This window comes from Hesperophylax consimilis, chromosome 7, assembly GCF_061612785.1.
Source record: "Hesperophylax consimilis isolate HC1 chromosome 7, BYU_Hcon_1.0, whole genome shotgun sequence".
Taxonomy (NCBI): domain Eukaryota; kingdom Metazoa; phylum Arthropoda; class Insecta; order Trichoptera; family Limnephilidae; genus Hesperophylax; species Hesperophylax consimilis.
The window spans coordinates 16,536,468-16,549,919 of NC_142842.1; the positions used below are offsets into that span (position 1 = coordinate 16,536,468).

Genomic DNA, 13,452 nt, shown 5'->3' on the forward strand with positions numbered 1-13,452 from the left:
TATATTTCTTTTACAATAATTTTTTGGCTGAATTTTCAAGTTTGCATGGAAAAATTTAATTGCTAATTTACTAAGAATCGCCTCAAATTATTCGTAATCCGTTTAAAAACGGGATTGCAGGCCCTTAACGAATTAATTGATAGGTATCCTGTTAAACTTTTATTAAAACACAAATGTATTATCACGATTATATATTTCGTCATCATATATCATCAAGGCAAATGCAGATGTATTAAAAATTTATATTTTCTAGTAGTAAATTACCTTTTTTTCTTGTTTCTAACTTTTGTTGTTTGGTATCTTCAAATCTTTATTTCGAAGGTCATCAATGAACTGACATTCGTAGTTGCTATACTTTGCTTTTCAGGTATTTGATGCAACTTTTCTTGGTAGTTTCCTTGTAAAGAAAGTAAGAAGGAATTGGAGGAAAGTAGGGATTTTGAATATAAAAGACATTTTTATAGTTGTTGTGCAATATAATTTATATATCTCCCAGTTCAATGATTCAAACTGCGCATCAAATACAATAATTCGATTGATATGAGAATTTAGTTTTGCACACGTGTGCAGTACTTTTTTCGTTTATATTTTTTCTATATTACAAGATTTTAAATCATAATTAAAGCAATTTCATAAACTAAATCATGATCATTAAAATCGTTAAATTCTCTTCTACTTACAATATGTACAATTCTTAAACCTAATAAACTTATAGAGGATTTAATTTTTATAGAACAAATAAAGAGAACAATCACAGAACAAAATGTTTAAAAGCGTTTTGTTATTAGAACACCCTACACTAAAGTATGGTCAACATTTAACAAGAATATCTTCTTTGCTAATAAGTATGTCATCTTCAGGTAAAATGCACTATTTTCAAATGAGTCAAACATTAAACATTTTGTTTTACAAATTTGGAAATCAAAAACTCAAGCAAATGAAAATATAGATATAATAAACCATATAAAACAAGTAACATTGCGACTTGAAACAGGTACATTCAACAATCTTTCTTCCTTCTCTTCATACTTTCACGTCCCCTGTTACATTCAACACAATAAAATATTTCCACGCCTCCAATAATGGTCCGTTGGCGGGTGTCGTCAAATACACGGCATAATACGATTGTTAAAAATAATAAAATGCCCAAGAGTAAAGTGTATGGAACAACAATACGATAAACTAGTGCGGCAAACTTAATATATAATAGTACATTATATTGTTTGCAACTGTCCCAGAGATTAACTGCTAGCAAAACTCCACGTTCATTCCTCCGTCCATCTGGCGTCCGGAGCTCATTCCACATGTTTTCATTATATTTATAATTATAGGTTTATCGAAAAACGAGATCGGCTATAGGAGAAACAATACACGAATATTAAATGATATTAAACTAAACACGCGAATCACACACGCGATGATAAATGCTGATAAGAGCCGAAAAGATTGCGATGGATGCTGTTCCGATCATCTCAGTTGTTCTGCACCGTAATAATATGATGGTCCCTTCTGTTCAGTTCTTCGCAGGTGATCCGCTTCTGGATTTCAGGCCAAATCCACTCCGTACTTGATGATTTAAATATAAGCGATTTATATTTTAAAACGAGGTCTATAAATTATTATACTTTATTTGTGGTTCAACACGAAAGCGGCCTGTCTTGTTGTGATGTCTTTTCAGAGTTCTGTAACAAAAGAAAAAAACATATCATTAGTTAATTATTTTTTACAAATAAAATGAAATAAAAACTTTGGTATCAATAATTAGGACAGCGACAAATATTAGAAAAACAACAATAAACTTTAATATTTCAAAATTATAAGCTCGGAATGTTACGAAAGCCTTGATTGAAATTAATAAAGCGATTCCTATCAAATAATCAGCCCATAACGGCCCGGGTGCAAGAAATGACAAGAGGGTGTTCCCCTTTACAATATAACCTATTCATTGACATCCCGAATTTGTTTGATCAAACAAATACCCATATTAAATGAGCCCCTTTATTGCGTTAGTCCCGGTGTGATCTGTACGTACACAGGGAAGCTAGTGTGAATAAAAATAGTTTAAAAAAAACTACACGTGAGATCGTACAACTGTTCACGGATCTATGGGATATTGTGCTAAACAGAAAGGATATCCCGAGGTATGTCTGAATCTTCAAAACATTCTCAGAAAGCCTTCAATGAACGTCTTGTGCTATTAGAGTATTATACGCATGAATTCGTTCCATTGTTAGAATTTTAGCTTGAAAAATAACTAAGTATAAACATAAAAACACACGTTATTGGTGAAACATTCTGCAGTTGTTTGAAAAAAAAAACAGATTACACAACGCGATGCAAATTAAACGTGATTTTATTCGGCCAGGCAATATAGCATAATTTGGTTTGTCAACTGAACTAAGTGAACATAATGGGGATATCCTGGACATCTGTGCGACGCATCTGCGCCGTTGAAACGGGGCCCGGACAGGGGTGCTCGGGGGCTCGGGGGCGCGGGGTCTTCCCGGCAATAGCCCATTGTTCCACGGGTATATCATATCAACACCATTTGGAGACCGTTTAATCAGGAATTACCAAGACCAACCGAGCGTAAGAGCGAAGGAATTTGTTTTCAGGATTATTAGTTCATTAAATAGAACCTCTCCTCAAGGACTCGTATAATAACTATGGATATCGCGGACTGTGAAAAAGTTCGGACTTTTAGGATAAAATATAAAAATAATTTAACATCAACAAAAAAACTGTAATAATAACGAATTTAGCTCTGAAAATACGGTTTCGAATCTGTTATTTTGATTTAAACATTCACAGTAAATTTTACTAAAAGAGATAGGTACTAACTATTAAATTGTACATAGTAATGTACCTAATACGTATCTCCTTAAAATGTGTTGGTAATTTAGTCTTGGATGACCATTATTATTCTTAATTCTTACTAATGGTCTGGGTATGAGTAATAATAACAAAAAGTACCAAATAGGAGGAAAGTGTGTGGAGAGATGAAGACAAAAAATTAAAAAGAATGCGAAGCTCCTCCTTTTAGTTGTAATCGTTTTAAAATGATTTGATCAATTTGTTATCCATATTTCGATTTTTAAAGAGATTAATTAATTCTTTGGTTTAAAGTATGTATTTTCGAAGTCTTGAGATATGTTAAAACCTACCACTCCTACCAGTTCCGCGATTTATTTCTTAATACTTAGATAATATTAGTATAATTTAGTCAGCTACGCTACACAAGCAATGCCCATATTCGACCACACGTGCACTTACAAAGGGTGTTTTATAATTTCGCACGTGTTCCTGGGAACAGCAATGATCTATTCATGGCATCTCACCCGGGGATTGAACATCGAACATCTGACGGTATTAATATGTACCCAGTCTACCACGTGTACGGGGGAACAAACGAATTTGTGTGCAGACCGAAATTCTTAATTTTATTCGGGGATAATGAAATTTCATTACTTCGGGAGCTGGGAATGACATTAGCCGAAATTAATTTATTTTGTACGGAAACTGGTGATATAATTTCTTGACCTTACGACTTTATGAAGCTAAGTCACGCCATCAATAATCTATGAAAAGCCACACAGCTCTGTTTAGACAACTATTCCTTCAATCACTTTTGATACACGCTATTCTGTTGTAACTATTTTGACTTAACCCAACTCGAGTATTTGATTGGAAAATGTCTTCCTGTGTTTTCCTTGATTCCCCTATTCATTATTTAGGTCATAAACCTTCCGGACACTCCTCCTGTATTCAATTAGGTTAAGGTTTACTTCACTCACTCATTGGAATGTGCGATCAAGTAATAATGGTTCTTGTATTGTTTAAGCAGCGGTGCTCGTTGGTGTCTGTGCTACAGAAGCAAGAGGCAGTACTCCGCTCGCTGTACCCAGTGTACCCGGCGTACTCTCAGTAGGTAGAGTCTCTCGGCGTATCGCAGCCAAGGTCTGGCGCCGGCTGACCCCGGGTCACGCAGCTGCGCTGTCTTGTCTCGTCAACACAAAGTAACGATCCGCCGAGCCCGACAATCGAATACAAGTAATGAATGGATCCGGGGTGCCCCGCTTTATCAATAATACCAGCATCTAAGATCTGCTGCACACTACTAGGTATCTACCAAACATAACCGCTTCTGCGACCGTTGCCAGTATGACAAAAGCTTTCAAAATTATTCCATTGCATTGATCAGTAGATAATAACACGTTTAATCGATCTTAGAACAATCAGGATCTGGGGATCCCCGCTCGTTCAATAATATCCACATCTATGATATACCACACTACTACTGTAGTTGTAGGTATACAATAACACGATAACAGCTTCTGCAGTCGTTGGCAGTATGTATGAAATGCTTCTCGGAAACTTGGAAAGCTTTCAAAAGGGTTTCATTGCCGATGGATGCGCACACGTGCGGTTCTCTGATGTTCAATTTATTCGAGATGCTGCGGTATTTATATGGGTATCATCAAATAGTTTCGATTCTATGAACACGGATGTAAGTGCGGTCTGGCCGTAATGAAGAGTGACGAGACCACGTGCGGGCGCGGGATTGGGTTGGGATTGCGAGTATTCCAGGCATCCCGGCGGCAAGGAGTCAGGCCGAGGAGTGCCCATGTGTCCATCCCTATTTTGGGCGTCTGTCGCCCTCGCCGAGTGTGGAAGCCAACAGGATAAATATATTCCTCTTTGACATTGCCACGTGCACTGAGGAAATAATCATTTGTTAGAAATGATGCCGTGAACTCGGTTAGCTACTTTTTTTCGGGAAGCTTTGATAAATGCGCACGTGGTGAAGTATTTAGGGATGTATTAATACATCTACCGTAATTAAAGCCGGCTGTTTCCTTCAAATAATATTTACGACCAATTTTACTTTGTAGTCAGCGATTTCTAAATAATCACGAGTACGAATGATAAAAGTGAAATAAATTATAGGCATTTGGCGATTTCATATTTTTAATGAGCTTTAGATTACTCCTAAAGAGAAAATGTTGTTTACAAAATAATAGCTGATCGTAGAATAAAAAGCCCACACGGAGATAGTGGCCGGCTGCGTACAGACTACTACAGAGGTACGTAGTGCACATTTCCCCACAATAACAGCGAGCCAGATGTTCATGCATCGACCAGATTTTTATACCATCGGGTACTTTCAACGCGATTCCGTGATTTGGTTTTATATGCGAGTGGGTATAGCGAGCGAACACCTGGCCGAAAGTTTGCCGCGGAATAACCAACCAACTGTTCATAGACTCGAACAACAATAACTGTTGGCGGATCAACTCGCTGACAATATCTCTCCGGTCATGTGACACGACTGCAAGCCGCCGAGAGATAAATATTCCGAACAGATGTTTGATCACGCGGGGCTACAGCACTAGCTTGTTACAACACCAACACCAAGTGGATTAAAACGGCAAACGGCCACATTACCTCAATATGTCAGGTGGGCAAATCCCATACAAGGATTATCGCTCGCATATTATATCCAACCAAACATCACAAACCCCATAAGGCAGCACTCATTAAAAGATCACAGTTTTTGGACAGAAATTGAATAAGCACCACTTAATACCAATAAATGCTGTCGACCAGATGCGGGTAACAATATTGGTTGATGGATCAACGAAGCCCCTATATCTTTCAATATTAATTAAGATACATTTAAAGTCACTCTTAGTAACGGTAAAATAACGGTTACTTATAGTGGGAAAAATTGTTATTGATTTGATTCGACAAACATTACATTACAAGATCACTTCTAATTCTCAGTTTGTAGGGGCAGAACGGTTACAGGAACAAGTCAATAGAGATGGATTTAAAATATAAATCAAATATATATTAAATAAATTATCCTCAAGGTCTTTCGAAACTGTAAAATCAAGCCGCATCCGCGTTAAACACAAACAATTGCAAGATACTCGCACCTGGTGTAATTGTAAAATAATTGCGTTGACCTTGTATGCAATTAATATACCTAGTTTGCTTTTAATCGAGGCTACGACGAAATTTAGTTCGGTATTTCAGCTGACAACTTCCGACATTGACATTTAACCGCTGGTAGTATATTCGTCAGACAATCTTTTGGCTTACTTGCAACAACTCATTGCTTAACTTCCTGCCTCTAAATGTGAAGGTATTGTGGAGCTAAGTTCATTTGAAACTGATTGCTAGTGAATGCAACACAAATTTCGGAGTTATATACAAGATAAATCATTAACAAAGCAGATAGGCTCGATACGATCTCATTTGAGCGTGTTTGCATTGAATACAGTGGAGTGATCCATTTATCAGCCCCATCGCGGGTGTCTAATTGAATATACGTATTATAATACGTGAGGCTAGTATATGTGGATTGTTATCATTAGTGCCTGCTCCTGCGTGACTTAGTTTAGCAAATAACATGGCTTTACACTACTTTGTATGGATCGACAATGAGTGATAAGTTGCCACTCACAACAAAAGTTTCTCGATTGTTACGTAGGAAATTATAGTAAACATAAAGCTTGAAATGTCAGCTATGTGTGGGAAGCGGACAAGATCCATACAAATCTGCCGTATTATTGAAGTTAGGTAATTAATTGAGATATAATCGCGATGATTTCCTGTTAAAAATCGTGAACAAACCACTTATTTCGTGAAATCGACTTCTTCTATAATGTCGTAATACTGCATATAACGTTGCATTGGAGTGTGAATCGTGAGAAATTGGTGAAAACTGCTTGGGATGAGCACATCCTCGTTGCAACGTAATTGCGCAATTTAAAATTAACGTTTTAATGGAGTTGAAAGAGTTGAAACATCTCGATCGCAACCCGCGGGTTACTATGGACATCTCACAATAATGTAAAGTTGCTGGTTCCGCTAAAGTGAGATTGCTTCAGCCTCCGCTCACGGAGATCGTGATTCTCGAGTCCGCTGCGTTACCCTAATTATACACAAATTCCTAAGTCAAATCATCGTTTTAATTTATTCAACCGATTCGCGAAGAAAATATCAACACCGTTAGCATAAATTATTTTTATAAAAAGACTCGAATAACATGTTTGTAATGACATATAGTATTTTATGTATCCACATATCATAATTTATATTATGCCCGTACGTACAAAATGTGGTCATCGAATACGGTTTAACGTTCTTCGAACGGCCTTGCCTAGTGTGGATATTTGTGGTTTTGCCTACAGGCAATGTCACTGCCTAACAGGTTTTCTATTATATTTGACATTAATTTCGTGCCACGATTTAACGGACCGAAATAGATAGGAACGTACTCGCCGTGATTTGATCGAAGTACAGCTGGGTGAGATTACACATCAGAAGCTATTATCATCATGGAGTAAGCGTTACAAACGGCCATTCATTTCACTTTAAATTTCGCTTTCGTCGGCCATATTGCACTGGTCATTAATTTTCCGATTAGACAATTCCATCAGCCAATCTCGCTGATGAACGATCAACGCTTGGACATGTAATCAAGTTACCGAAGTAATCATTCAAGTCGGTAGAAGAGTTTAAATACCCTTAGTTAGTATAGTAGAAGCATGCCTTCAAACGAATTTCATCAATCGTATTGAATCTGTTAGTTTTCTATCGGAATGCGAGTATTTTATTCTTTTTACCGTCAAAGTAACGGAAGTGAGCTGATAAAATTTAAAATTCGAAAGAAACAGTTCTCAGAAATGTCCGCGCTGGAGCAGAGATGCATAGCTGTTTACCTTGGTAATCATTATTCACTCTCGCCGCAGCGTCTCTTTCTTCTCGTCTCTCGAGGAGACGTGGCGAGAAAGAGAGAAACTAGCATTGTTCCCGGCGAACAAAGACTGTCCCGCAATACTGGCGATATGAACATGAACACGTGTGTCCCATCATTCTTGCATTCTCATATCTGGTTCTGTCCTGGCTTCGGGCATGTCTCCCGGACTAGGGAGATATTCTCCTTATGCTAAATATAAGAGTCCAATAGAGTGTGTGAACACATGTGTTAGAGGATGAATTGTTTGACGATTCAAAGGTGGGCCAGGTATAACATACTACATTTATCTCGAATCCCTTTCTAGTCCCGACAATGATTGTTAGTCTAAAAATATATTTACACGCGATGTCCTCATTTTTTTTTCATTATATTAAAACATAGCTTAATTTTTTTTTAAAACCGTATTAAATTAATCGTACGGAAATGCTTGTGGGAAAAGTCACGAAGTGGCGATTTGTTTTCTAATTGGCAGCATTCAGCCAGTGTCCGGAAAGATTCCACGGGTCGGGGAATATGTTAATATCATGAATTATGAATTTTCTAGCTCGGATGAGAGCACGACCGAGCTACCAGCATCACCACTAGCTCCCAACAATAATCACTAAGAATCCGTGAACAGTCATTAATACCAGTTACTTAGTTCGTGGCGCCAAAGCTAATACCCTATTCATTTATTCCGATCCCAGGCTGCCGAGTCATTCTAACCTTGGATACAATAATGATTATTCTTATATTATTGTAATCGATCAATGGTGTTTTTTACCTTTTCAAATTTATAAATAGAACTTGTTTATATAAAATTATGTTTATTGCTATTGTTGACGATAAAGTACTTTTTACTAGGCTTTGGAAGCGGCGAACGCTTGACGAATAGGAGCAGATGCATTCAGAGGGACAATTTAGAGAAAATGATGCTTATTGCATTTTCTCTTCTCCGTTATGTCCTTTCTTTGCCACGAGATGACGTGCAGAAATTATGGTTGACTAGCGAGGCAGACGGGCGGACAGGGCAGACAGCACGCCGCGTCTACCATATTTCACGGAGAGCGGCGTCGCTCGGCGTCCCGACGCCAGTTGTCGCGAACATGTCACAGGTTAAGCCCAATCACTTTGATCTCTGGCCCAACGCGGGAAACAGGTGAAGGAAACACGTAAATACGGCAAATTAAAGATGCCTCCCTGGAAAATATCTTATGATTTACAGTGACGACTGGCAACAAATTACAGAGATTTCCACTTATTCATTTAATTTTATTTCGGGAGAACGTTAGTCAATTATCACGGCTGCGCTACACTTGCCGCGTTATTCACAGCTGAAATGTGCTTCATTATTAATTTCTGTCGGTGAGAGGCGATTTGCGACGGGATTCGGCCGCTGCCGGCGGAATTATGATAAATAGGTCTTAATTAGATGAAAAATCTTCGATCTCGAGCGGATCTGGCACAAGTTAATGCTATCCCACCGCGAGCCCTGCACGGACCTCTCCGATCATAAATTCCGCGGCTGAACACCTGCAGCTACCTTCCTACCATTCTGCCGCGCAGGCCTCTCGTGAGACCGAGACTCGCCAGCGAGCCATTTAAATGCATTCTTGCTGTGAGGATTTATGGCGGACGAGAACTAAAAAACTAAATCGAAAAGCGGTTCGAAATAAAATTGGGATGGAAACTTTTCGAAACGCAAATGCCGGGATGACACGAGACACGCTAAAATAAACCATCAATTTGATTGTTATTTTAAACTTAAATAAATTCAGCTGTTAAACACCTAAAGTCATGCATCTGCTAATGAAGTCATCTGATTATTGATTATCATTCCTGCAGCTTCTGAGTGAGTGATGGCGGGCAATTGTTTTTTAAACAATCAACAGATGTTTTAATGCAAGACGAATGTTAGTTGGAGCCATTCTTGACAATATACAAATAGGAAACAGTTGTTCCACAGTTTGGAATAACTCCGCAGATGAGCCGCGAAGGAATCACGACACAGCTGTTGCAGTAAATCTGTGCTGAGAAGAAAACATTCCAACAATATCACTAAAGGAGAGAACAAGAACATTTGCATCGGTTGTTTCATAAATTGGTATCCAGATTTATCTCTCCACATTAGTGACTACTGTAAATCCCCCGACACCTGTTTTCTCGTCAGAGCGGAGTGGATACATTATTACAATGGATGCTGGGCCAGAGCAGGGCTGTTCATCATTTCGTAGCTCATTATTTAATACCAGGATTGATGGCCACGGGAATAGCGTGGGTTTGACCGCCATGCTGCACTCGTGGCCAGTTCGGTCCAGGATGCCACCTGTGAACATTTCACTCATACCCAGTAATGCATTTAGTTCCCTTAAAACTTTATACCTACTCTAATTTTAGACAAAAAGTTCATCAACCCAATGAATCTAAAATTAATTACTATTTGACTCAAAAGTAAAGACTTTATGACCTTAGAATATGTTGATTTATTGGGAATCGCATTGCGATACAATAAACCGTGACTGAATAATATATTATGTAAATCGAGAATCCCGTGCTTCAAAAAAAGTCGTGATTTTTGTTTCGCCCAACAATTGATCTGCTAATGAGACATTTTGTAACAAGCCACCCAAAGGCACTTAACCGGGGCAATTTTCTTATCGAGCTTTTACAAATTCTATAATGACCGGTGTTCCGCATGATACGCTCCCACAGGCGATCGAGCCCAGCCGGATAACTCTACGGTTCTGGCAATTAAGATAAAAACGGCAAAAAAGGTAAATATTGAGTCAACCGACCAACTCAGACCACGGGAAAAGGAGAAGTTGTTGATTGTGATACGCCAAGACGCTTAGACATTTTAAGAAGGCGGTTAATTCACGTCTCTTCAACAATTCAATTAACCTTAAACCCTTGAAACTTAAAAATATAATGATGCATAAGCAATAATGCAAGACAGTTCTAGTATTATAAGTCCATAGTTCTAGAAGGAAACTTGATGTTAATTTATTAACGAAAAAAGTATAAGAGAAAAGCTAATATCTTTAGTTCCACAGTCTCAATTCTTGGCTGGCATAACGTCAAGGGTGGGCTTTTGCTGCAATTTAATTTTCGATTAACGCTGTGTGATTTAAAACTAAAGCGATTATCATTCTTCCCTTTGGTCGTATGTAAATGATGTTAAATAAAGCAGCGCAGGTGTCCACGGCAATTACCAAGGAGGTCGATGGATAGCATTGAAAACAAACACGCCTTGGATGGCTGTGGTACTGTGATGGTAAGATAGTACAATGGTGTGAGAGTCCATATGAGTGGGAAGAATTCACCTATACACGAGACGACTGGATATTGATAAGTTTTTACTATGGTGATCCAACAAACTAGTCCGTGGCGCCAACTCTAGATTGAACGGCAGGGTCGGATTGATTGGCTTAATTTAATTGTTGTTTTATAAACACCCATGTTAGATTCTTGATGAAATGTTAAAAGGGTTTTTATTGCAATTTGTATTTCTGGACTGTGATTAAATAAATCATAAATAATTCTGGACTGTGATTAAATAAATCATAAATAATCAATAAAGTTATATTAAATTGGTTGTTCGTAGATTAGATTGAACGGCAGGGTTGGATTGATTGGCTTAATTTAATTGTTGTTTTATAAACACCCATGTTAGATTCTTGATGAAATGTAAAACGGTTTTTATTGCGATTTGTATTTCTGGACTGTGATTAAATAAATCATAAATAATAAATTATATTAAATTTGTTGTTCGTAGATTTAAAAACTAGCCCATTCTAATAAAATCAGATAGTTATTCGTAAACGTGTACCCAGTTTACGGCAAATTAAAACTATTATGAAGGTGTTGTATTAATCTATGGACACTTACATGTTATTTTTGTAGCCGAAAATAAAATGTACAGTAAAAATATCTCGCATGGAATATGCCAGAAAACTTAAGGAAAATTTTTAATTAGCCCATTTTTAAAATAATACTTACTAAAAGCACAAGTTTGTTTATGGTAACCAAGTTGACAGCAATTAAAATGAATATAAAGGTTTTATGTTACTTGACGATAAAGAGTACAAGCGCTATGCGAGTAATCACTTGTGCTGAAATGAGTACATTTTTTGTTGAAGTGACAAAATCAACAGATACTTTCCACTTTCGAAACGATTTTTAGACGGGGCAGAAATAGAGAATCACAGTTGTCGGCAGCGGAGAAGCCGATAGCGTGATTTTAGGTTTTCGTCATCTCCGCAGGTGCAAAGATTGCGGACCAAGATGTGATACGTCATCCGCGAGATGTCAGTGGACCGGATTGCGAGAAAAACACGTTAGGTCATCCGGTGATCTTGGGCAAGCAAACCATCACGGCTAATTGCTTTTCGGGACGTATTGATTTGCGTTGCAGGATGTTTTGAAAAACATGCTCAACAACATTGCTCATAAATAAAATTGTTTAAAAAATTTACAAGGTGTGTGAAGCGCTGCGATATTTGGAAAGAGACAAGAAAATAATGATTTTAGAAATTTAGGAGTAGGTTTTGATTTTTTTTAAATATTTAGATGCTTACCGTGTATGTGTTGTGAGGTGAGGGGGGTGACATTGGCGCGGGGGCTGCGGATAGCATGGAGTTGAGTTGAGGCAGGGGGCCCAGGGGTCTCCGGGGAGCCATGGCTGCTACGGGTCCCAACACCGAAGCCGCGTCGAAGGCCCCCGCTGCGGGGTGGGTCTCCAGGGCGGTCTGCAGCTCGCAGATATAGTCTATAACGTGCTGGATCACCTCCAGCTTTGAGATCTTCCTATTCTTTGGCATGAACGGCACTAGATCCTGTAGCTTTGACAGATACATCTGGATCTCTGCATTCTCTCCGCCCCTGGCCCTTTGGACTCTGCCAGATGAGATTGGGGGCACGGCTCCGGTGGCGCACACTGCTGTTATAGCCTTCATTTTTATGATAATCTTCTTGGTAATACGGTTAAAAAAAAAAGTCACTCGACACTTCTCACAAACACAAGCGGAGCAAAATAATCACGGAATCGCGAAGTGATGTTGTCTAAACTGACAGATCAATATTATCGCAATCAAGTAAGCTTGGCGAGTTTCACAGGAGCACACGACTCGGCAGTCAACTGATGAATGACGTGCTAGGCGCACACTCGGCGGTTATATAGCCTCGCGCCGGTCTCCCCTCCCCGGGTTGACGGACCTATCGGAGCGCCGGATCTAAACGCCAGGGCGTTCGGAGGCGCCGTCTTGACCAATGGGAAGGCGGCGTTGTGACGTCTGAGGAAAGCGGGGGGAAACTACCTGTTCCGAGTTCGATTGTGTTTTTTGAATTGACTCAGTGGAATGCTTCTGCCTGGATTTTTTCCCATGGTAGGCCGAACGGATTATTGAAATGCAAATCGCCTGTTGTTTTTTCTCGTTTCATAATGCGCGACTGAAACGTCGGGCGGAATCGTAATCATTTTTATTGTTCAATGCGCAGCACATATTTATTTTACGCATAAAGTCCAAATAATATTTTTTTGTTCGTGCCGCTAAGGCAATAATATGGTCATTCCTTACAAAAGACAATACCTAGTTACATTCTTATTTGTATTCTTCAGCTATGACGTAAAATATTATAAATTTTAATTTCGCTTGTATGTGCTTCCTGCGTAACTCTAGTTCAATGAACTCAAATTTTAATTTGTG

At 38.6% G+C, this 13,452-nt stretch overlaps 1 protein-coding gene across 1 annotated transcript; it reads right to left on the minus strand.

Annotated features, from left to right (window-relative positions):
• Positions 1-455: 455 nt before the first annotated feature.
• On the minus strand, positions 456-12,879 carry emc (Basic helix-loop-helix domain-containing extra-macrochaetae). Its single transcript, XM_089633764.1, has 2 exons — positions 12,325-12,879; positions 456-1,682 (listed from the first exon to the last, which is right to left on the minus strand). Exons 1-2 carry the CDS (start codon positions 12,700-12,702, stop codon positions 1,638-1,640), a joined length of 423 nt encoding a protein of 140 aa, XP_089489890.1. The 5' UTR covers positions 12,703-12,879; the 3' UTR covers positions 456-1,637.
• Between the last annotated feature and the right edge of the window lie 573 nt (positions 12,880-13,452).

What these genes read in the sequence shown, in the direction of transcription:
- emc (XM_089633764.1), bottom strand. Translation starts at nt 12,702, where the DNA reads ATGAAGGCTATAACAGCAGTGTGCGCCACCGGAGCCGTGCCCCCAATC. An exon ending in CACCTCACAACACATACACG is followed by an intron (nt 1,683 to 12,324) that starts GTAAGCATCTAA and finishes CTTTTGTTACAG; the next exon opens with AACTCTGAAAAGACATCACA.